Here is a 21,982-nt window from a genome sequence, read left to right as displayed (position 1 = left end):
TATGACCAACCTAGATAGCATATTCAAAAGCAGAGACATTACTTTGCCAACAAATGTCCGTCTAGTCAAGGCTATGGTTTTTCCTGTGGTCATGTATGGATGTGAGAGTTGGACTGTGAAGAAGGCTGAGCACCGAAGAATTGATGCTTTTGAACTGTGGTGTTGGAGAAGACTCTTGAGGGTCCCTTGGACTGCAAGGAGATCCAACCAGTCCATTCTACAGGAGATCAGCCCTGGGTGTTCTTTGGAAGGAATGATGCTAAAGCTGAAACTCCAGTACTTTGGCCACCTCATGCGAAGAGTTGACTCATTGGAAAAGACTCTGATGCTGGGAGGGATTGGGGGCAGGAGGAGAAGGGGACGACAGAGGATGAGATGGCTGGATGGCATCACCGACTCGATGGACGTGAGTTTGAGTGAAGTCCGGGAGATGGTGATGGACAGGGAGGCTTGGTGTGCTGCAATTCATGGGGTCACAGAGTCAGACACAACTGAGCGACTGAACTGAACTGAACTGACATAGTCACATGAGCCCTTTAAAAGCATTCTCTGGTGGTCCCAGTTTAGAGTCAAAGATGTGCTCTGCCTTCCTTGGAAGAAAGCGAACATACCTACTGTGAGCTGACTAGAGGGGCCACATGCACAAGAACTACAAGGAGGCTCTAGGCGCTAAGAGTAGTTCCAGGCTGACTAGAGAAAAGTGGGAACGTAGTGCTACGCACATAAGAAAATGAATTCTGTTGGCAACCAGTGAACTTGGAAGCCCAGATGAGAACTGCAACATCCTGGTTTCAGCCTGGTGACACCCTAAGTGGACAATCCAGCCATGTCATACCCATATGGCTGACCTACAGAAAATGTGAAATAATAAACTCGTGTTGTTTTAAGCCACTAAGTTTGTGATACTTTGTTATGCAACAATAGGAAATGAAGACACCTAGGAAGTGTGAAACTTCACCCACTGAATTACAAGTCAGGAGCAGGACCTCTAGGACTGTGGATGAGCTATGCATAGATCTCGGGGCATCATTTACAATTTTTTCTGTGAACAGAACCCTTTGGAAATGGGCAGTGCACACAGCACAAGTGTACATAGCAGTCCTGCAGAAAACCCGCCCTGTTCCCACATCTGGGTTATTTTTTTTTAGGTCATTTAACCATTTTAGTAGAAATGAGAGGATGGGGTTAGGTGCATCTGAAGGTCCATATCAGCTCAATATTTGGACTATTTAAGTATACTTTGTAACTACTCCACCATACACTGCCCTTCTCAGTCATACCTTCTCAACCTAACCTCTCCCTTCACTTAAATACATCTACCAGTAGTCTTTCTTTCTTAAGGAACTGTTGCTTTATTAACAAATATGACTTTGAGGACAGAACTGCTGCTGCTAAGTCACTTCAGTGGTGTCCAACTCTGTGCGACCCCATAGACGGCAGCCCACCAGGCTCCCCCATCCCTGGGATTCTCCAGGCAAGAACACTGGAGTGGGTTGCCATTTCCTTCTCCAATGCATGAAAGTGAAAAGTGAAAGTGAAGTCACTCAGTCATGTCCGATCCTCAGCGACCCCATGGACTGCAGCCTTCCAGGCTCCTCCATCCATGGGATTTTCCAGGCAAGAGTGCTGGAGTGGGGTGCCATTGCCTTCTCCATGAGGACAGAACTAGCTGGTGGTTATGTTGGGAGGAAACCACAAGAGAACTTCCCTTTCCACTTTTCCTTTTGACTATAAGTGAACTGGACATTGAGCTTCAGATAGCTCAAGAGGTTTAGGATCAGTGGGTAGTTCTTTTCAATCCCATCTATCTGTTGAACAGATCAACACATCAGAGGGGGTCATTTTGAGTAAGTGCTGACTCACTTGTTTCCTTGGAATGAAGCTCAATAATGAAAGAGACATGACAAAACCCAAGTCTTTCAGGAGAACCTCAAAGGACTGAGAAAACGTGTCCGCCCAAGAGACAGGAAATGCAGTTAACTAGCACAAAATCAGTTACTGCAAACTTGGTTAAGATAAAAAGCCATGCTGAGGGTGAGCAGAATCAAATCTTGAAAACAAGTCAATGTTAATTAGTCTACACTCTTCTCCAATTCTGCCCCATTACTCCCACTAAGGTCTGTCTGACAAGGGTATCAGCCACCGTGACTGCTCTGCAGGGGGTCAATATTTCAAGTCAATTTAAGGGTATGGCTTTGGAATCCTAGACTCTACACTTAGCATATATATAATATAGACTGACATGTTACTACCAAATCCAGTCCAAGGATAGATGATTTTTCAGCAACCATAAAAAGAAAAACATGGCCAAAATTGAGAATTTCTCATGAAAACAAGAAGATATCCTTTATAAATGTATTCATGTTAATGGGCTATTGTTATTTATTCCCATGTTCCTTTTCACTCTTTTGCTGTCAAAATGTCTTTTATGAAATAATGGTGATAATAAATCACATCCTTTTAATATAGTCCCACTTGGCAAAATAAAATGTTGGCAACTATGTTGCAGAAAGTAGGACCCCTTCCAGGACCCGAAACCCGGCTCTTGTCTAACACTCGAAAATGAATTGTCCGAGGAGACACATGTGCTGACAAAGCAAGAGATTTTATTGGGAAAGGACACCCAGGTGGAGAGCAGTAGGGTAAGGGAACCCAGGAGAACAGCTGTCACATGGCTTGCAGTCTTGAGTTTTATGGTGATGGGATCAGTTTCTGGGTTGTCTTTAGCCAATCATTCTAACTCTGGAGTCCTTTCTGGTGGTGCATGCCTTGTTCAGCCAAGATGAATGCCAGAGAGGATTCTGGGAGGTGATTGGACATGTGGTGTCTCATTTTGACCTTTCCCGAACTCTTCCGGTTGGAGGCTTATTAGTTCTGTGTTACCAGGACCTCCTGTCGTAAAACAACTCATGCAAATGGGTTCCTATGGTGCCTGGCCAGGGTGGGCGGTTTCAGTCAGTGTGCTTCCCCTAACTATGGATCATCCTCTTCTACTTTTTAAGAAATTTCTGGCAGCACTGGCTCTTTATTTCAGCACTCAGGCTCCAGCACTTGGGCTTAGTTGCTCTGTGGCAAGTGGAAACTTAGTTCCCTAACCAGGGATCAAACCTGCATCCCCTGCATTGCAAGGCGGATTCTAAACCACTGGACCACCAGGGAAATCCGCTCAACTTCTTAAAAAAAATATATATATATTTTAGTGGTATATAAAAATACAAGATTGGGAACCACTAGTCTCTCTCTCTAATGTGAGACTGCTAGAAGTAGAAATGGCCTTAGAAGACCAGCAATTCTAAGGAAGGTAGGTTTAAATGAACTCGGATGATATAGGCCATCACTTTCCAAAATTATCTATATTAACTTTATGAAATTCAGTACTGAATTAGAAAAATTGGTATGCTTCAGGAGCAATGAAGGAGTAAACCAACAGAGGAAGATGTGGGATCCAGGGAACAAGAGATGCAACACAGGAGTGGTGAAGAGAAGTCCTAAGGACTTCCCCTGCGCCCTGCGCCCTGCACCCAGGCAGCAACTAGTCAACAGAGGAAGCATAGGGGGAGAAAAGGGAGAGGAAAAGCAGGAAAGCAATGCTCCGCGAAAGGAAACTGATCGCACTAAACTCACAACCCAAACAGTGAGCCGTAGTCACCTGCTCATCCTACCAGTATCCCAGCAAGGAGACGATGGTACCTGTGAGATAAGGCAGTGACCCAGAGCCAGTACTAACAGATGCCATCACCCCTAGGGCCAAAGAAGCAAGGAGAGGGAGAGGTTAGTGGAAACTGGAAGGAGTCGTGTGGAGCTGGTCACCATGAGGTTCAGTGACTTCTGGCTGAGGAACACATCTGACCTGAAGACACCTTGAAGGGAAGGACCCAAGGGAAAAAATACCCTGACCTCACACCTTCCTTTACTCTCTCCCAACTCCTGCTGCAGATACCACTGGCCAAACCAACAGATCCCAGAGGTCACAGGAAGCCTGCTGATGTAGTCCGTACAGCTTTCTTGAGCAGGAGGGTAGGGTGAGGGAAGCAAAGATTTGGAGGGACAAATGGAAGACATCTAGAGCACACATAATGATATACATACTGATCAACAGGTAAAATTTTACAAATTTTCACTCAAAATTTACAAAAATAGTATTTGGAGGATGGGTGGGAGAAGAGGGAATATAGTGTAAAATAGCTATATCTCAGTCATGGAAGAAGTCAGTAATGTTTACAGCTGATAGCTCCCAAAACTGTATACATGTATCACTTAGAAATATGAAGATAAGTCATGAGATAAAAGCAACAGCTAAATGAGTAAATCCTTTGGGGACTATGAGAATAAGGATATTATAAACCTTGCAATATTATTTGGTTTTTAATAAATGGTATGTTTAATAAAAACTATTTTTAACAAAGTTGCTAGACGCCTGTAGGAAAAGCTAATAGTGGTTACCATCTTTGGAGCCAGAATAAAGGAATGAGAGTTGAGAAAGAACATTCATTCTTCATTTAACCTGTCCTTGCATTGCTCTACTATGAACATCTGCTACTTTCACAATATAGTTTTTAATACCTTAAAAAGCAATCCAAATTAATCAACTGGATTTAGCTAACAGAAATTTATCTAATCCCTCAGGTGCGCTGGGGTAGAAAAGCTGAAACAGACTCATTTCTATCAAAGGAAGTTCAAGGTGGATCAATGACTTAACCAGACACAGTTTAACAGAGCCTCAGTTAAGATCCAGGACTTCATTGGGGACCCAAGGTGGGGAGTTCCTTCTAATTTCTCCTTGCTTCAGAGAGCACAAACATTATATAAAGATATTTCTTGTCATCTTTGAATATTTGTATATCTCAACAGTAGGGGGAAGAAGCCCAGGGATGAAAGACCATGTGGACAGGCCCAGACCAGCAAGTAACTTACCAGTCACATCACTATTGCTAAAAACCACTAATTTTAGGGTGTATTACTATGGAACAAAATAACTGACACAATCTAAATTTTTTTTAAAAAAAGAAGAAAGTATCACTGCCCCATAACTATCCTGATGCCATCACATTATTCCAATCCTGCTTTCCGAAGTGGTTAAAAATCTTGCTTTTAAATATCTAAAAGAAAAAAGAACAACAAGCTAAACTCAATATTTAATACATTTGTAGGAACAGAAGGAACAAAACAAGGATTAGAATTTTATATTACACATTAAACATTTATGTAAAAGATGCTCCATTTTTCAGAGAGGTTTCCCCTATTCCTCTGTCTTTTCTATCTTCCTCAGAGCAATAAATAGTAATTACTATTCTCACAGATAAGCTACTCCTTTGAGTTGGACAGTAATTACATCTTTATTTCAAGTCATTATCATTTCCAAAAACTACTTTTCATTTGACTGCACAGTCTCACTGCAATGTTTCACAGTAAAATTACACTCCTCAAATTTGAAGAGCCTGAATAAAAAAAGCTAGAGCCCCCAAGAATTTCTAGGTACTGACTTAGTAACAGTGTCTACTGGCACAAACCTTATATATTTATTCATATTTTTAAAACTGAAATAAAAGAAATGAAAACTACTTTAATGAAAAAGGAAATCAGAAATGAGGTTGTTAAATATAACTAGCTACATTTTAAATACAAATACCAGGTATTCCCTGATTAGCATAGGTAAATGTCTAAACTATTAATATCTAACCCAAATTCTGGTCTTGGAAAAAGATCAGAGACAATTACAAAGAAGGTGCTTCATAGTATCAGGTCCATTTTTAAAACAATGAGATCCTTCGGGACAATCAGTTTAGTCTTTCTTTTTATCACACATTTCTGTTGGTCCTCTTGTTGGTAATCCATTTATGTCTGCACCCTAAAATGAAAAAACATTTTAGATATCATTACAACAAAAAGACATTATAAGAGATATTCTCTTTAAAAACACAAACTTCAGAATGAAAAACCTACTGGAAACGTGCAGGATGGCTACATTTGTGCAGGTGATTGAACTGAATAATCACCAACACGAAAGAAAACACAGCTGTCTAAATATTCATTAAAAAAAGTAACTGCATTACAAGACGAAAACCTCTATGAATCTACTCATTACATCTCTTATCAAAGTTATCAATCAGAGAAACGGGCTTATTCAGAACCATCTTTTGTCCTCTGTTAGCTATTTACCACTACTCTTACCAGACAGGAAATACTGTTACTATCTTGTAAGTAGCCAATGAATAAATCAGAGGACTTATTTAAAACCTTAATTTAAAGCAAGTATTAATCATAAATAGAAAATTCCAAACCCCTATTTTAAAAAAGAGAGAAATTTAGAATTTGGTATTTTTTTTCTTTTGAACTTTTTCTTTTATATTGGAGTAAAGCTGATTAACAATGTTGTGAGAGTTTCAGGTGGACAGTGAAGGGACTCAGCCATACATATACATGCATCCACTGTCCCCCAAAACCCCCTCGAATCCAGGCTGCCACATAACACTGAGCAGAGTTCCGTGTGCTATACAGTAGGTCCTTGTTGGTTATCCATTTAAAAATAGCAGTGTGTATACGTCCATCCCAAACTCTCTAACTCTTCTCTCTGGCGACGTAAGTTTGTTTTGTAAGTCTGTCTCTGTTTTTTAAGTTCATTTGTATCATTTATTTTTAGATTCCACATATAAGGGATATCATATGGTATTTCTCCTTCTCTGGAAATTTAAACATATTAATGAAGCTTCTGGTTCTAAGAACTTGACTTCCCAAAAGTCACTATTTTACCTTGAGTGTACCACCCCCACCCATTAAAGGCATTTTAATGCTCTTACCTTATAGTCTACTTTGCCTTTGTTTTTATCATTGGTTTCTCGTATAGCTTTCCGAGGCCACATACGGCTAACAAAGGGGGAGATCAGAGGGTATATATATGGCTCCAGGAACTTTTTGTAGACCCAGAGCAGAACTGGAATGACGATGCAGGGAATGCACACCATTGTCCCGGATGTGAGTTCCTAAACTATTGACAAACAGCAGAAAAAACAAATTAGTTCATCATAGATTAATGACTCAAGGAATTTACCTACATTAAAATACATGAAAAGACTTATTTCTACACTGAAGGAAAAACTTAAATCACACTACAGGTACTATCGTAAAACAAGAGTCTATTCATAAAAATGATGCCATCTACAAGGGACAGGAGTTAAGAGGTGGCAGACTTGAAAATAAGAGTGAAGATAAGCCTGCCTCCAAAACTCTCCAATTTACTGTTTCACAACCATAAACTTGGTGATAAAGACAGGGCTTTCCAGGTGGCTCAGTGATAAGGAATCCGCCTATCAATGCAAGAAACATGGGTTCAGTCCCTGGGTGGGGAAGATCCCCTGGAGAAGGAGATGGCAACTCACTCTAGTATCCTTGCCTGGGAAATCCCACGGACAGAGGAGCCTGGAGGGCTACAGTCTATGGGGTCATCCAACACTTCTTAGAACTGAGGATGAGGCAATTAAGCCCTTTACACACATCAACTCATTTAATCTTCAAAACACCTAGTGAGGTTGGGTACTCTGGCATTTCCATTTACATATATATAAAGAAAAGGAGTCACCAAAACATTAAGGAATTCAGAGTAATTACTGGTGAATGAGTAAGCATTGTTAAACTAGGCAATTTAAAATGATTCACAATACAAGCGAGGAATGATATAGATAATCCAATCTGAAATAACGTAAATGTACATCAGGGAAGGACCACTATTTTACAAAGGATTCAGAACTGGATTCTTTAAAACAATCCTTCTAGTCTCGGGTGGCACGAGTGGTGGGTAAAGAACCCCCCTGCAAAGGCGGGAGACAGAAGAGACGCAGGTTGGGTCTCTTGAGTAGGCGGATCCCCTGGAGGAGGGCATGGCAACCCACTTCAGTATTTCTGCCTGGAGAATCCCATTGACAGTGGAGCCTGGCAGGCTATGGTCCACAGGGTCACAAAGAGTCAGACGCGACTGAAGCCAAGTTAGCGCACACACGTGAGAGCTAAATTAAAATAATTTAGGAATTTGCCAAAAACATTACGTTCCAAAATTTTAAAGAACATATCCTCTGGTCAAAGTAAACCAAAGAAGCATGAGTCTTTTTCAGCATTTTACAAGGAATCATTATTTTGGGCTACTAGACTTAGAATCTCATCTGAAGCGCTTCAGATTGGTTTAGGTCTTAAAAGTACCACAGCATAATAATCAAGCAGGAACCCGGGCAGCTGCCTGGATTTGAGACCTGCTTTCACTATTTTCTAGACGGTATTCCTGAGCACGTTATTTGACCAGACAGTGCCTTAATTCTTCCATGTGTAAAAAGAAGATATATATTAGTACCTATATGAAAGGGATGTAGTGTGGACTAGATAATAGGAATACAAAGCTCAGAACAGTGTCCGAATATGGTAAGTACTATTTAAGTGTTGTTACTATAAGGAAAAAAAAACCCCAAATTCAAAAGTTGTAACCTGTCCAAAGCCCACACTTTAGGTAACTAGAGCTGCCTAAAACCAGAACTCCTAATTCTGGTTTCCTACCTAATTGCTCTTCCATTTTCCCTTCTCAAAACACACAATCATCATGTTATTCCCCTTTCTAACAAAGTTTAAAAAGCAATGAAACCCTTCAAAACAACTGGCAATGCTACCAAGCACAAGGATAATACGATGACTTGAAACCGCTCCATCATAAAGATTCACGTTTCTAACCTACTTGAAATTGTTTTAAATAACTTCTCAAAACAATTACTACTAGTTACTTCTGTCATAATTATGGCTTAGAAAGGCCTAGAAACTGTGGCTTAGAAAGGTCCAGAGGTGGCTATGATAAATTGACAAAAAATTTTATTTACTGTCTCGAAGCCAATTCTCGAATATTACAACACAGTGAGATAAATGGATCGAAACTGTTGGAGGACAGGAATTTCTTTCATTCGACTTAGTCCAATACAATGAAACAGGGAAAAGCTGAAGCTCTATGAAAACAGGGAACAGCTGTGGAGGGGAAACGTCAGCTCCAGGAAGGAATCAGTCCTCCAGAAATCAGTCTGGAAACAAGAGAGCGGCCGAGTCAAAGGTAAGGACTGAGACAGGAGAGAAGAGAGAACGGGGGTGACGATAATAAAAAGTGATACCGACAGTTCAGGCCAGAGAGCGGATCCGGAGGTAAAAAGAGGCAGGAGCGGGTGGACGCGGGCGCAGGGCAGGCAAAGGGCGAGGTGGACGGGAGGCAGGCGCGCGAGGCTGGGGGGTGGAGTACCGTGAGGGCAGGAGAGCCGCGCTGCGCACCGAGGCCGCCGCCCACGCCGCCCCGATCCCCGCAGACCACTACCCGGTTCGGCTCACCGGCCACAAATCCCACGGGCACTATCCACGCTTCCGGAAAGAGGGTCGCAGGGACGCACCGCAGCCGAGCCAATGGCACCGCAGGAGGGGCTGACAAAGGCGCGTCTGCGTCAGCCTGACGACGGGCCGGACGTAACGGGGACGCCCGCCGGGGGCGTGGACGACTTCCCGCACGGCCGCAGCCGTCGCTCGAGCCTGCAGGCGAGGCGGAAGCGCTCGCTTTACTAGGTACCCCGTCGCCGAGGTAGACTCAGGACGCTGCGCCCGGAGGATGGCGCGTTTGCGAGCGGCTCACCAGCTGTTTGAAAGCCTGCTTCACAGCGACGGCTAGGCTGCTTTCGAATGCAGCTCTGGCTGAGCTCCTCATCCTGTTCAGTCGCTAAGTCTCCGACTTTTTGCGACCCAACGGACTGTAGCCGGCCAGGATCCTGTCCGTGGGATTTCCCGGCCAAGAATTCCAGAGTGGGTTGCCACTTCCTTCCCCACTACAAGGGTCTTAAATTCCAGAGCAGGGGAAATTAACATTCAAGTCAATTTTGAGAGGGATTTATCTTACAAAAAATGGCTGTACCACTTCACTCCCACTGGGACAGCTACAATCAGCTAGTCTTTGATTGCTCCTGGGCTTCCCTGATAGCTCAGCTGGTAAAGAATCTGCCTGCAATGCGGGAGACCTGGGTTTGATCCCTGGATTGGGAAAATCACCTGGAGAAGGGAACAGCTACCCACTGCAGTATTCTGGCCTGGAGAATCCCATGGACTGTGTGGTCTGTAGGGTCGCAGTCGGACACGACTGAAACTTTCACTGATCCTACAGTGCGATAGCTCAAACAGTAAAGAACCTGCATGCGATGCAGACCAGGGTTCGATCCCTGGGTTGGAAAGTTCCTCTGGAAAAGAGAATGGCAATCCACTCCAGTATTCTTGCCTGAAGAATTCCATGGACAAAGCAGCCTGGCAAGCTACAGTCCGTGGGGTCCCAGGGTCGGACACGACTGAGCAGCTAACACACACATATTGCAGGTGGCACAGTAAATGCTACTGCTTTGGGAGTCCTGCAGCTCCTCCAATGTTCACTAAATTCAGTCCCTGGGTCAGGAGGATCCCCTGGAGGAAACCCATTCCAGTGTTCTTGATGGGATAATCCAATGGACAGAGGAGCCTGGCAGGCTGGTCCCTGAGGTTGTAAAGAAAAGGAAAGGAATGAAGCTAACACCTCATGCCACAACAAAAACCCTGAAAAAAAAAACCATGCTAAGTCAAAGATTGTGATTTCGATAAAAAGTCCAGAACAGGCAAATCAACATAAGCTCAGGGCTGGATTGGGTTAGGATGTGACAAGTCAACCACTGCTAAGGTTCCTCTTTGGGATACTGAAAAGCCTCTAAAACCCCAGTCAGTTATGGATGCATAACTCAATACAGTAAATGCTACTTTAGTAGCAGACTTAGGGTGCCTTAAGTTCAATAAAGTAGGTGGAAAAGAGAGTCAGAAATTTTCCCATGTTCTCAATTCCATTTTATACAAAGTACCAAAAGATGCAAAACAACCTGTTAATGAAAACTCATTTGATCCATTTTGTGCTAACACGTGAAATACATTTACTAATTAAGACAACCAACACTTTTACTTTTATTTGCATTTATTTTTTGCGGCATTTATTCCCGGGCCATAAGTTTTTGTTTCTTCAGTTTCTTCTGGGATATCTGGGGAAAAGAAAAAATAAAAGCACTATTAGAAGAATGATTCCAGGATAAACACATCTTAAAGAAGAAGTTGTATCTCAATGAAGGTAATCGGAAATTTCATCATAAAGGGAATGAGTCCTTTGGTCTAGAGGTGGCGCGGAGAGAAAGGCAGCCAGGAGGCAATTATAGCAGTAAGAGAACAAAGACTACAGGCTGGGAGCCTAGCTGGAAATAACCAGGTGGCAAAAAAGGATGGAGGATAATATGTAAGAAAATCAACAGAAGACAGATCCATTAGGATTTGAGTCACTCCCGGGTTCCAGGCTAAAGAACTAAATATAATCATTTACTGAAAATAAGTTTCTTGGAGAAAGGGACTGCAGGGAGGAGGTTCCCCGTTCCAGATAAATTACACCTGAAGTGGACATGGCCATCCAGGCGTGGACATCAGCATATAATTACACAGTTTTAACACACTGAACAATACAAAATTCCCACTCGCTATTAAGAAACTAATGAGGATAAGAAAGCTGTGGTACATACACACAATGGAATATTACTCAGCTATTAAAAAGAATGCATTTAAATTAGTTCTAATGAGGTGAATGAAACTGGAGCCTATTATACAGAGTGAAGTCAGTCAGAAAGAAAAACACCGATATAGTATATTAACGCATATATATGGAATTTAGAAAGATGCTAACGATAACCCTGTAATTGAGACAGCAAAAGAGACACAGATGTAAAGAACAGACTTTTGGACTCTGGGAGAACGCGAGGGTGGGATGATTTGAGAGAACAGCGTTGAAACACGTATATTATCGTATGTGAAACAGATCGCCAGTGCAGGTTCCATGCATGAGACAGGGTGCTCAGGGCTGGTGTACTGGGATGACCCTGAGGGATGGGATGGGGAGGGAGGTTCAGGATGGGGAACACATGTACACCCATGGCTGATTCATGTGAATGTATGGCAAAAACGACCACAACATTGCAATTAGCCTTCAACTAAAATAAATAAAAAATAATCTTCCAAGTTTAAAAAAAAAAAAAACTAATTTGAGACTTATGAAAGCCAAAATAAAATGATTATAAAAGGTTGGTGGTTGCTCAGAATAGCTTCCTTTCATGGTTATTCCAAAGGTGTCCTAAGTTAGTCATCACAGCAACCACAATCTAATACGCCAAGTGAAACAGAGCAGAGACTAAGTAATTTACCTTTTTCTTCTGTGCAACCTCCTCTTCTGGTTTAGGAACAATCTGTTCTTTTTCAGTAAGGATCATCTCAATGTGGCATGGAGAGCTCATGTAGGGGTTGATCCGACCGTGAGCTCTGTAAGTCCTGCGCCGCATCTTGGGGGCTTTGTTCACTTGGATGTGCTCAATGACCAGAGAATCTACATCTAAGCCCTGGGAAAAGGGAGCAAAATCATGTAACATTTTTAAAAATTTTAAAATCAGGTAATACCTTTATCTAAATAAACACCACAAACTGTATCATTCAAGTCCTTATAACTTTAAATAGCATATTTATTTTTTAAGAAAATTTCATTCTAAGTCCTCTCCCTTAAATCTAAGTAATTACCAAAACTCAGTGCTGGTAATTGCACCTATTTTATAAATGGTATTCATTAGGGAGTGGAGTTACAGGAATCTCAAAGGATCTATGTCTAAGCTTGATTTTAACAGCAAGGCTTAGCAGCTAGAAGGGCTACAGCTAAACAGACCTATATTAATTCCAGTTCTAACCCAGTTTTCCAAATGCAAAAAGGTAAAGGATAACTGCTCAAATGCATAAATCTGTTTATTTGGCACAGGATTTGTTCAGTTACACACTGCTGTTTTGACTTCTGAAATTTAACATCTCTCCATTATGAATGGAGGCAACAAACCACATGTCAATCATATGGTTCCTTTGTAACTGTATTTATTTGTATTTAAATACACCCTGTGAAGGGGTTCACAAACCTCAGTATAAAAAAGGCTTCCCTGGTGGCTCAGATGGTAAAGAATCTGCCTGCAATGCAGGAAACCTGGTTCAATCCCACTCCAGTATTCTTGCATGGAGAATTCCATGGACAGATGATCCTAGCCGGCTACAGTCCACGGGGTCACACAGTTGGACACTACTGAGCACTAACATTTACAGCACAAGGCTACAAACCCGTGGTAAAATACTCAAGGGGAAAAAAAAAAGGCATTTCTCTTGCATGTACTGGGATTATGTCTGTGTGTGGGGGGTAATTCTACAGTCTTAGGCTTCAAATTACTGCAGACCATGCTCCTGAAATGCTTTATAAAAAAAAACCTTGTTTCCTGTTGGAAACTGAAAGTACATTTAAAATAGCCCTTTTAATGGGAACTTTTGTTACTTTCATCAAGTCAATCAAGGAAACAGATCCAGACAACTTTCACCCAGTCAATAACCCAAGTTGCATGTGTGAAGATGCTTATAGTGTGGGTACCTTAAGTTCAGCATTACTCTCTGCATTTTTGAGCATGTGTAGTAAAAATTCAGCACTCTTTTTGGGCCACCGACCCTGCGTCCAGCCCCACTGTTTAGCCTAAAAAACAAAACCAGAGTTTATTACTAATTTCCCTCAATTTAAATCAATGTTACAAGATGAATTGACTTCAACCAACATCAAGGTTGTTCAGAACATTTTTTTCATGGTTAATCCAAAGTTGTCCGAAAGGTTGTCATCACAGCAACCATAAGGAGCCTCAGTAAAGGAAGACATTGGCCATTTTTACTTCATCTACTCCCTCCCCTAACAAATTGTCTTTTTAAATGACAACTATGAATTCTTACCTGTGCACACCTACCAACTCCACCGTTGTAACGACGGAATGGCACACATTGCTTCTTTAAAGTGACATCCTTCAGATACTTGGTGGCTTTTCGGATATGCATACCCTTTATGGCCTGGGCAGTTTCACGAGTGTTCTAAACATAAATAATGTAAGCTGTGAGTTAACCATCCTTTAAAAAAATCAGATTCAAACAAATTCCAGTATTTTCAAAGTGTCAACTTTTATCAAGAGCCAAATCCTTCCCATTCTTGAAACATAATACACAATCTGTTATGAGCCAGGGAGGCTTGGTTTGAAGGTGGAGAAATGTGAATCCTAAACCTGTTTATTCACTGTTAATATATTCTCCATTATCTTGTAAACTACAATTACGTTTCCCGTATCTTGATCTGTGCACTAGGTTCTCAAGCAGTTCTCTGGTAATTTTACCCAATTCCACAAATCCTAAGTCAAAGCGTTTATTAAAAGGTGGCTGCTCAGAAATGATTTATTTTCACGGTGAATCCAAAGGTGTCCTAAGAAACACATCATTGCAGCTACCTTTTTAGAATGGTTAAAAAATACTCAAGGAACAACTCTTTCAGAGCATAACTACGATTCACATACCTTAAAATGAACACGAAGATTTGAACCTCTTGATTTGCATGCTAAAAAATACCGGAAAAAATTTTTTTTGGTTAATCTTGGTATCTGGGTGCCTCATAGTCCCAAATAAGAAATGTTGCTTGCTCACTTACATTTTGTGGGGTTTTCTGGGTCAAGTGAATAGCGCACCATTTTTAGGGGTCACCTGGGAGCAAGAATAACTGTCAACATATATTTACAACAACTCACAGTTTAATATTTATGTACTATAAACTCTGTCCACAGCTGCTCAGAGAGTAGTTGTTTTCATTATTAATCCAAAGGTGTCCTAAGAAATGCCATCATTGCAGCCATCCTCCTCTCAATCCAGTTTCATCTCAGCTACAACCACCAGTTGCCTACAGCAGCGTTGACACTACTAACACTAGTGACACAGACGCCCTTCCCCTAACCCTCTTGAAGAAAGCACAGCCTGTTTCCATCCAAATCTGGATCTAAGTATCCGTGCGGAGGAGCCCAGCGCCCTGCTCAGCATCAGATCCTTCAGGTCAAAGTTAACTCGACCCAACGACACCCCTCTACAAGCTCCCTCTACAGTAACCTCCTTTACTCACACAGATTCCAAGAAAGCCAAGCTTTCCACACACTTTTAGGGTATTATTCGCGTTAAGCGTAGCTCAACTCACGTTCAGCCACTGAGTAAACCTCGACCCGACTTGATCTTATTCCTCCCCAAAACTTTCTCTCCATTCGGCCCCGAATGCGCTGCGTTCACGGCCCCCACTCACCGCGAGACACTGGCCCTCAGGAGTCGGCACCGACCAGAGCCGGCCTCTAACCTCGTCACCCCCATTCTCGCCCACTGCGGCCTGTAGAGGCCCGATAGAAGAGGGGCGCCGAGCCGAGGGCTCCGACACGTCCCCCCGCACAGGACTGCTCCACCACGGAGGAATCAGTAGCCGCGAGAGTCCTCCTTCTGAGGGTCTCGAAATTGGCGCCGAGAGTGCCAGGATGGCAGGGATTACCGGAGGATTCATCACTAGAGAAAGATGCCGAAGAGACACTCACCTCAGGCCGCTTACCGGAAAAGGAAGAGCAGTGGCTCATGGGAGAATTCATGAGAACTCGACATCTCGCGAGAGTCCTAGCCTAAAGAAACGAGATTTGTAGAGGTGGGGGAAGGCGGAGGAGAAAGGGAATGTGGAAATTGTTTGAGAAGATCTGAAAACGAATTAGAGGCTTAGGGACCGTGTCAAAATTCTCCTTTTTTGTATACAGAAATAAATTATGTATTTTTAATATCTGTTAATTAAAAAGAGGTTTGTACAGAAACAGAGTCACAGACTTAGAAAACGAAATTATAGTTACCAAGGGGGAAGTGTAGGTGGGGAGGGATAGTTAGGGAGTTTGGGAATGACATATACACACTGCTCTATTTAAAATGTATAACCAGCAAGGACCTACTGTATAGCACAGGGAACTCTGCTCAGTATAATGTAACAGCCTAAATGGGAAAGAACTTTGAAAAAAAATACATATGTAGAAGTATAACTGAATCATTTCGCTGTACATCTGAAATTAACATAACATACTTAATCAAGGATAAGTGAAGTCTCTCAGTCGTGTCCGACTCTTTGCGACCCCATGGACTGTAGCCTACCAGGCTCCTCCGTCCATGGGATTTTCCAGGCAATTATACTGGAATGGGTTGCCATTTCCTTCACCAGGAGGTCTTCCCAACCCAGGGATTGAACCCTGGTCTCCCGCATTGCAGGCAGACTCTTTACCATCTGAGCCACCAGGGAAGTGAAATGAGGTAATCAAGGATACTCCAATATAAAAACAAAGGGAAACAAGTTTGTAGTTCTAGGACAATACTACATAGTATTTAGGTATAGATGATACATTTATTCATCGAGATTCACTAGGTGTGGTTATGTGATTATATGAAAATGATTTGTAAAGGGACAATTCGCTGTTGTTGTTGTTGTTTTGCAACACCATGGAATGTGGCCCACCAGGCTCCTCTGTTCATGGGATTTCCCAGGCAAGAATACTGGACTGGGTTGCCATCCCCTTCTCCAGTAGATCTTTGTGACCCAGTGATTAAACCCTCATCACCTGCATTGGCAGAAAGTTCTCTACCACTGACCACCAGTTCAGTTCAGTCGCTCAGTCATGTCTGACTCTTTGCGACCCCATGAATCGCAGCACGCCAGGCCTCCTTGTCCATCACCAACTCCCAGAGTTCACTCAGATCATGTCCGTCGAGTCAGTGATGCCATCCAGCCATCTCATCCTCTGTAGTCCCCTTCTCCTCCTGCCCCCAATCCTTCCCAGTATCAGAGTCTTTTCCAATGAGTCAACTCTTCGCATGAGGTGGCCAAAGTACTGGAGTTTCAGCTTTAGCATCATTCCTTCCAAAGAAATCCCAGGACTGATCTCCTGTAGAATGCACTGGTTGGATCTCCTCGCAGTCCAAGGGACTCCCACTGACCACCAGGAAAGCCCAAAAAGAAAAATTAGGGAGATCCAAAGGATGGGATGTAATTATGTTAGTCATAAATTCTCAGTTTGAGAATATCACATAATCAATTGTAAAGCAGCGCATGTAAAGTATGTACTAACTGAAGCGTCTGGTTCAAGATTGCCATCTGGTTTCCCCACTGCAACTTGTAGATTTTCATATGGCAAAAGATAACTGTTCCTTGAAAATAAAAATGCCAAGGTGCATTTTCTCACCCAGGTCATCTTACTGGTTATTCACTTAGAGTCACTGGTGCTGTTAAGAGTTAGCTTTGGGTCTTCCTTTTATAGCCTCAGTGACTTTTCTGTAAAATTTAAGTGAACTCTTTAAATTGTATTTGATATACATATTTTCCTCCAATCTGTTTAGTTAAACATTGAAGTTCAAACTTCTGCCTGAAATTTAACATGTTTCTCCATTATGAATGTTGGCAACAAACCACACAGCAATCATATTGGTTCCTTTGTAACAGTATTTTATTATTTGTATTTTAAAAATACAGGAGTTCCCTGGTGGCTCAGAAGGTGAAGAATCCGCCTGCAATGTGGGAGACCTGGGTTTAATCCCTGGGTTGGGAAGATACCCTGGAAGAGGACATGGCAACCCACTCCAGTGTTCTTGCCTGGAGAATCCCCATGGACAGAGGAGCCTGGTAGGCTACAGTCCATGGGGTCACAAAGAGTCGGACACAACTGAGAGACTAAACACACACACACAAAATATCCTGTGAAGCGGTTCACAAACCATAGTATAAAAAAGGTCCATGGCACAAATTTACAAACCCTTGGGAAAATACTCAAGGGAAAAAAAGGATATCTTTTGCATGTACTGGGAAAAGTATATTTTAATTTTACTATTTTTATTTCTAAGAAATCTTAATTATTAAAGCAATTGTGTACTGCAAATAGGGGTCATCCTTAGCAATCAGTTGACTTGTTCATTTAGCCATTCAATGAATATTCATCGAACACTTACATGCCTGCCATTGTGCTAGATGTTGCTGCTGCTGCTGCTGCTGCTGCTGCTAAGTTGCTTCAGTCATGTCCGACTCTGTGCAACCCCATAGATGGCAGCTCACCAGGCTCCCCCGTCCCTGGGATTCTCCAGGCAAGAACACTGGAGTGGGTTGCCATTTTCTTTTCCAATGCATGAAGGTGAAAAGTGAAAGTGAATTCGCTCAGTCGTGTCCGACTCTTAGCGACCCCATGGACTGTAGCCTACCAGGCTCCTCCGTCCATGGGATTTTCCAGGCAAGAGTACTGGAGTGGGGTGCCATTGCCTTCTCCAGTGCTGGATGTTATGCTCTAACAAATACTATGAGAGCCTCGGCTGCCAAGGAACCCACAGTCATAGAATGAGGGTAGGGACAGAGAGATAGGTAACTAGGAGGTGAACAGCCAGTTAGAATACAGTGTGAAATCGCTAAAGTAGGGTTAACATGCAGAGTAGGAAAGCCTCTCCTGAGTGGACGACATGGCAACTGCACCATGAATGACCAGAAGGAGCTAGCTGGTCATGACAATACAGTAAGAGAGAAACAATTAACTATTGCCAGCAAGAAAATTCTGCTATGGGAACTGCAAGCGTTTGGATTCCTTTTGGTTGTGGGTGGGGAGAGGTAAGGGTGAGTGGCACACCTGATCTGGAGGGAGCCTATTTATCTGTCAAGGAGTTTTGAATTTAACTTAAGGTCAACGGGCTTCCCTTGTGGCTCAGCTGGTAAAGAATCCATCTGCAGTATAGGAGACCTGGGTTTGATCCCTTGAGTTGGGAAGATCCCCTGGAGAAGGGAAAGGCTACCCACTCCAGTATTCTGGCCTGGAGAATTCCAGGGACTGTCTAGTCCTTGGGGTCGCAGAGTCAGACATGACTGAGCAACTTTCATCTTCAAGGTCAACGAGGGACTTCTGAAAGTGTTTAAACCTATGGGGATGGGCATGGGCAAGGTGACCTGATCAGATTCACTTTTGAAAAGATCACTCTATAGCGAGAAATTTGGGATGCCTCAGGGGCAAGGCCAGAGGCTGGAAAAAGATGGGAGTGGCTTGAACTGATGAGGTTCAGTTTAATTTTTTTTGGCAAAGAGAACGGAGAGTGGTAGATGAATTCAAGAAATTTTGGTAAAAGTCACATGATTTTGTGGTTGTAAGCTGTAAAAGTTGGTACCTTCATTAGCCTCCCTAAGTGTGCTGCCAGCCCATAGCTGAGCCTGTAACACAGTCTTCCACTTCTCTCAGTACAGGGATATCTCTGAGATATTTTGAGTTCAGTTTCAGAGCACTGTGATAGAGCAAGTCACATGGATTTTTTTGGTTTCCCAGTGCATGTAAAAGTTGCATCTTCCCCGGTGGTACAATGGACAAAAATCTGCCTGCCAAAGCAGGGGACACAGGTTCAACCCCTGGTCTGGGAAGATTCCACAGGGCACAGAACAGCTGAGCCCAGGTGCCACAGCTACTGAAGCCTGTACACTCTATGGCCTGTAAGCCACAATTAATGAGCCCCTGTATTCCAACTACTGAAGCACACAAGCCTAGAGCTGGTGCTCCGCAACAAGAGAAGCCACTGCAATAAGCCTGTGTACTGCAACTAGAGGAAGGCTGTGTGCAGCAATGAAGACCTAGCGTGGCCAAAAATAAATAAAGCAGTGTGTACGTGTCAAAAAAAAAAGAAGAAATAAAAAATGTTACGTCATTGAGAATTCCCTGGCGACCCAGTGGTTAGGACTCCTATCTTCCACTGCTGGGGGCCTGGGTTCCATCCCTGGTGAGAGAACTATTATCCTACAAGCTGAGTGGCTTAGCCAAAAAAGAAAAACAAAAAGTTATTTCTACATGATACTGTAATCTATTAAATGCAATAAATAACATTGCAAAGATTCCGTAGATAGAGGTCAGCAAAGAGTTGGACAAGGCTTAGCGACTAACACTTTCACTTTAAAGAAAGCTATGAAAAACCTAGACAGTATACGAAAAAACAGAGACATCACTTTGTCAACAAAGGTCCATTTTTTCCAGTAGCCATGTGCCAATGTAAGAGTGAACCATAAAGAAGGCTGAATGGTGAAGAATTGATGCTTTCGAACTGTGGTGCTGAAGAAGACTCTTGAGAGTCCCTTGGACTGCAAGGAGATCAAACCAGTCAATTCTAAAGGAAATCAATCCTGAATATTCATTGGAAAGACTGATGCTGAAGCTGAAGCTCCAATACTTTGGCTGCCTAATGCAAAGAGCTGACTCATTAGAAAAGAACCTGATGCTGGGAAAGATTGAGGGCAGGAGGAGGAGGGGACGACAGAAGATTAGGTGCTTGGATGGCATTGTCAACTCAATGAGCATGAGTTTGAGCAAGCTATGGGAGATGGTGAAGGACAGGGAAGCCTGGCATGCTGCAGTCCATGGCGTTGCAACGAGTTGGACACAACTAAGCTACTGAAATCTATCTATCAGATCTAGGCCCTTAAATCTATTTCTCACTTCCACTGTATAATCATAAGGGATTTGACTTAGGTCATACCTGAATGGTCTAGTGGTTTTCCCTACTTTCTTCAATTTCAGTCTGAATTTGGCAATAAGGAGTTCATGATCTGAGCCACAGTCAGCTCCTGGCCTTGTTTTTGCTGACTGTATAGAGCTTCTCCATCTTTGGCTGCAAAGAATATAATCAATCTGATTTTGGTGTTGACCATCTGGTGATGTCCATGTATAGACTCTTCTCTTGTGTTGTTGGAAGAGGGTCTTTGTTATGACCAGTGCATTTTCTTGGCAGGACTCTATTAGTCTTTGCCCTGCTTCATTCTGTATTCCAAGGCCAAATTTGCCTGTTACTCCAGGTGTTTCTTGACTTTCTACTCTTGCATTCCAGTCCCCTATAATGAAAAGGACATCTTTTTTGGGTGTTAGTTCTAAAAGGTCTTGTAGGTCTTCGTAGAACCATTCAGCTTCAGCTTCTTCAGCGTTACTGGTTGGGGCATAGACTTGGATTACTGTGATATTGAATGGTTTGCCTTGGAAACGAACAGAGATCATTCTGTCGTTTTTGAGATTGCATCCAAGTACTGCATTTCAGACTCTTTTGTTGACCATGATGGCTACTCCATTTCTTCTAAGGGATTCCTGCCCGCAGTAGTAGATATAATGGTCATCGGAGTTAAATTCACCCATTCCAGTCCATTTTAGTTCGCTGATCCCTAGAATGTCAACATTCACTCTTGCCATCTCTTGTTTGACCACTTCCAGTTTGCCTTGATTCATGGACCTGACATTCCACCTTCCTATGCAAATTGCTCTTTACAGTATTGGACCTTGCTTCTATCACCAGTCACATCCACAGCTGGGTATTCTTTTTGCTTTGACTTCACCCCTTCATTCTTTCTCGGGTTATTTCTCGACTGATGTCCAGGAGCATATTGGGCACCTACTGACCTGGGGAGTTCCTCTTTCAGTATCCTATCATTTTGCCTTTTCATACTGTTCATGGGGTTCTCAAGGCAAGAATACTGAAGTGGTTTGCCACTCCCTTCTCCAGTGGACCACGTGCCTGATGAACTATGGAATGAGGTTCGTGACATTGTACAGGAGACAGGGATCAAGACCATCCCCATGGAAAAGAAATGCAAAAAAGCAAAATGGCTATCTGGGAAGGCCTTACAAATAGCTGTGAAGAGAAAAGAAGCAAAGGAGAAAAGGAAAGATATAAGCATCTGAATGCAGAGTTCCAAAGAATAGCAAGAAGAGATAAGAAAGCCTTCTTCAGCGATCAATGCAAAGAAATAGAGGAAAACAACAGAATGGGAAAGACTAGAGATCTCTTCAAGAAAATTAGAGATACCAAGGGAATATTTTATGCAAAGATGGGCTCGATAAAGGACAGAAATGGTATGGACCTAACAGAAGCAGAAGATATTAAGAAGAGATGGCAAGAATACACAGAAGAACTGTACAAAAAAGATCTTCACGACCCAGATAATCACGATGGTGTGATCACTGACCTAGAGCCAGTCATCCTGGAATGTGAAGTCAAG

At 42.6% G+C, this 21,982-nt stretch overlaps 2 protein-coding genes across 4 annotated transcripts; both read right to left on the bottom strand.

Annotated features, from left to right (window-relative positions):
- Positions 1 to 4,346: 4,346 nt before the first annotated feature.
- Positions 4,347 to 9,525, bottom strand: LOC104995807 (chromosome unknown open reading frame, human C18orf32). 2 transcript variants are annotated; one of them, XM_010849823.1, is made up of 3 exons: positions 9,346 to 9,525; positions 6,798 to 6,985; positions 4,347 to 5,848 (listed from the first exon to the last, which is right to left on the bottom strand). In XM_010849823.1, exons 2-3 carry the CDS (start codon positions 6,960 to 6,962, stop codon positions 5,783 to 5,785), a joined length of 231 nt encoding a protein of 76 aa, XP_010848125.1. In that variant the 5' UTR covers positions 6,963 to 6,985; positions 9,346 to 9,525; the 3' UTR covers positions 4,347 to 5,782. The 2 variants fall into 2 exon arrangements, with proteins under 2 accessions (XP_010848125.1, XP_010848126.1); XM_010849824.1 differs by having other exon boundaries at positions 9,260 to 9,489.
- Positions 9,526 to 10,845: 1,320 nt separating this feature from the next.
- Positions 10,846 to 15,546, bottom strand: RPL17 (ribosomal protein L17). Of its 2 annotated transcripts, none has more exons than XM_010849822.1 (7): positions 15,221 to 15,465; positions 14,585 to 14,637; positions 14,454 to 14,494; positions 13,846 to 13,980; positions 13,499 to 13,597; positions 12,252 to 12,443; positions 10,846 to 11,051 (listed from the first exon to the last, which is right to left on the bottom strand). In XM_010849822.1, exons 2-7 carry the CDS (start codon positions 14,622 to 14,624, stop codon positions 11,004 to 11,006), a joined length of 555 nt encoding a protein of 184 aa, XP_010848124.1. In that variant the 5' UTR covers positions 14,625 to 14,637; positions 15,221 to 15,465; the 3' UTR covers positions 10,846 to 11,003. The 2 variants fall into 2 exon arrangements, with proteins under 2 accessions (XP_010848124.1, XP_010848123.1); XM_010849821.1 differs by lacking the exon at positions 15,221 to 15,465 and adding an exon at positions 15,501 to 15,546 and having other exon boundaries at positions 10,970 to 11,051.
- Between the last annotated feature and the right edge of the window lie 6,436 nt (positions 15,547 to 21,982).

The sequence above is a fragment of the Bison bison genome, unplaced genomic scaffold, assembly GCF_000754665.1.
Source record: "Bison bison bison isolate TAMUID 2011002044 unplaced genomic scaffold, Bison_UMD1.0 scf7180017864287, whole genome shotgun sequence".
NCBI classification, from domain to species: domain Eukaryota; kingdom Metazoa; phylum Chordata; class Mammalia; order Artiodactyla; family Bovidae; genus Bison; species Bison bison.
The sequence above is the reverse complement of the archived record's forward strand: the minus strand, read 5'-3'. Positions and strand labels throughout refer to the sequence as shown.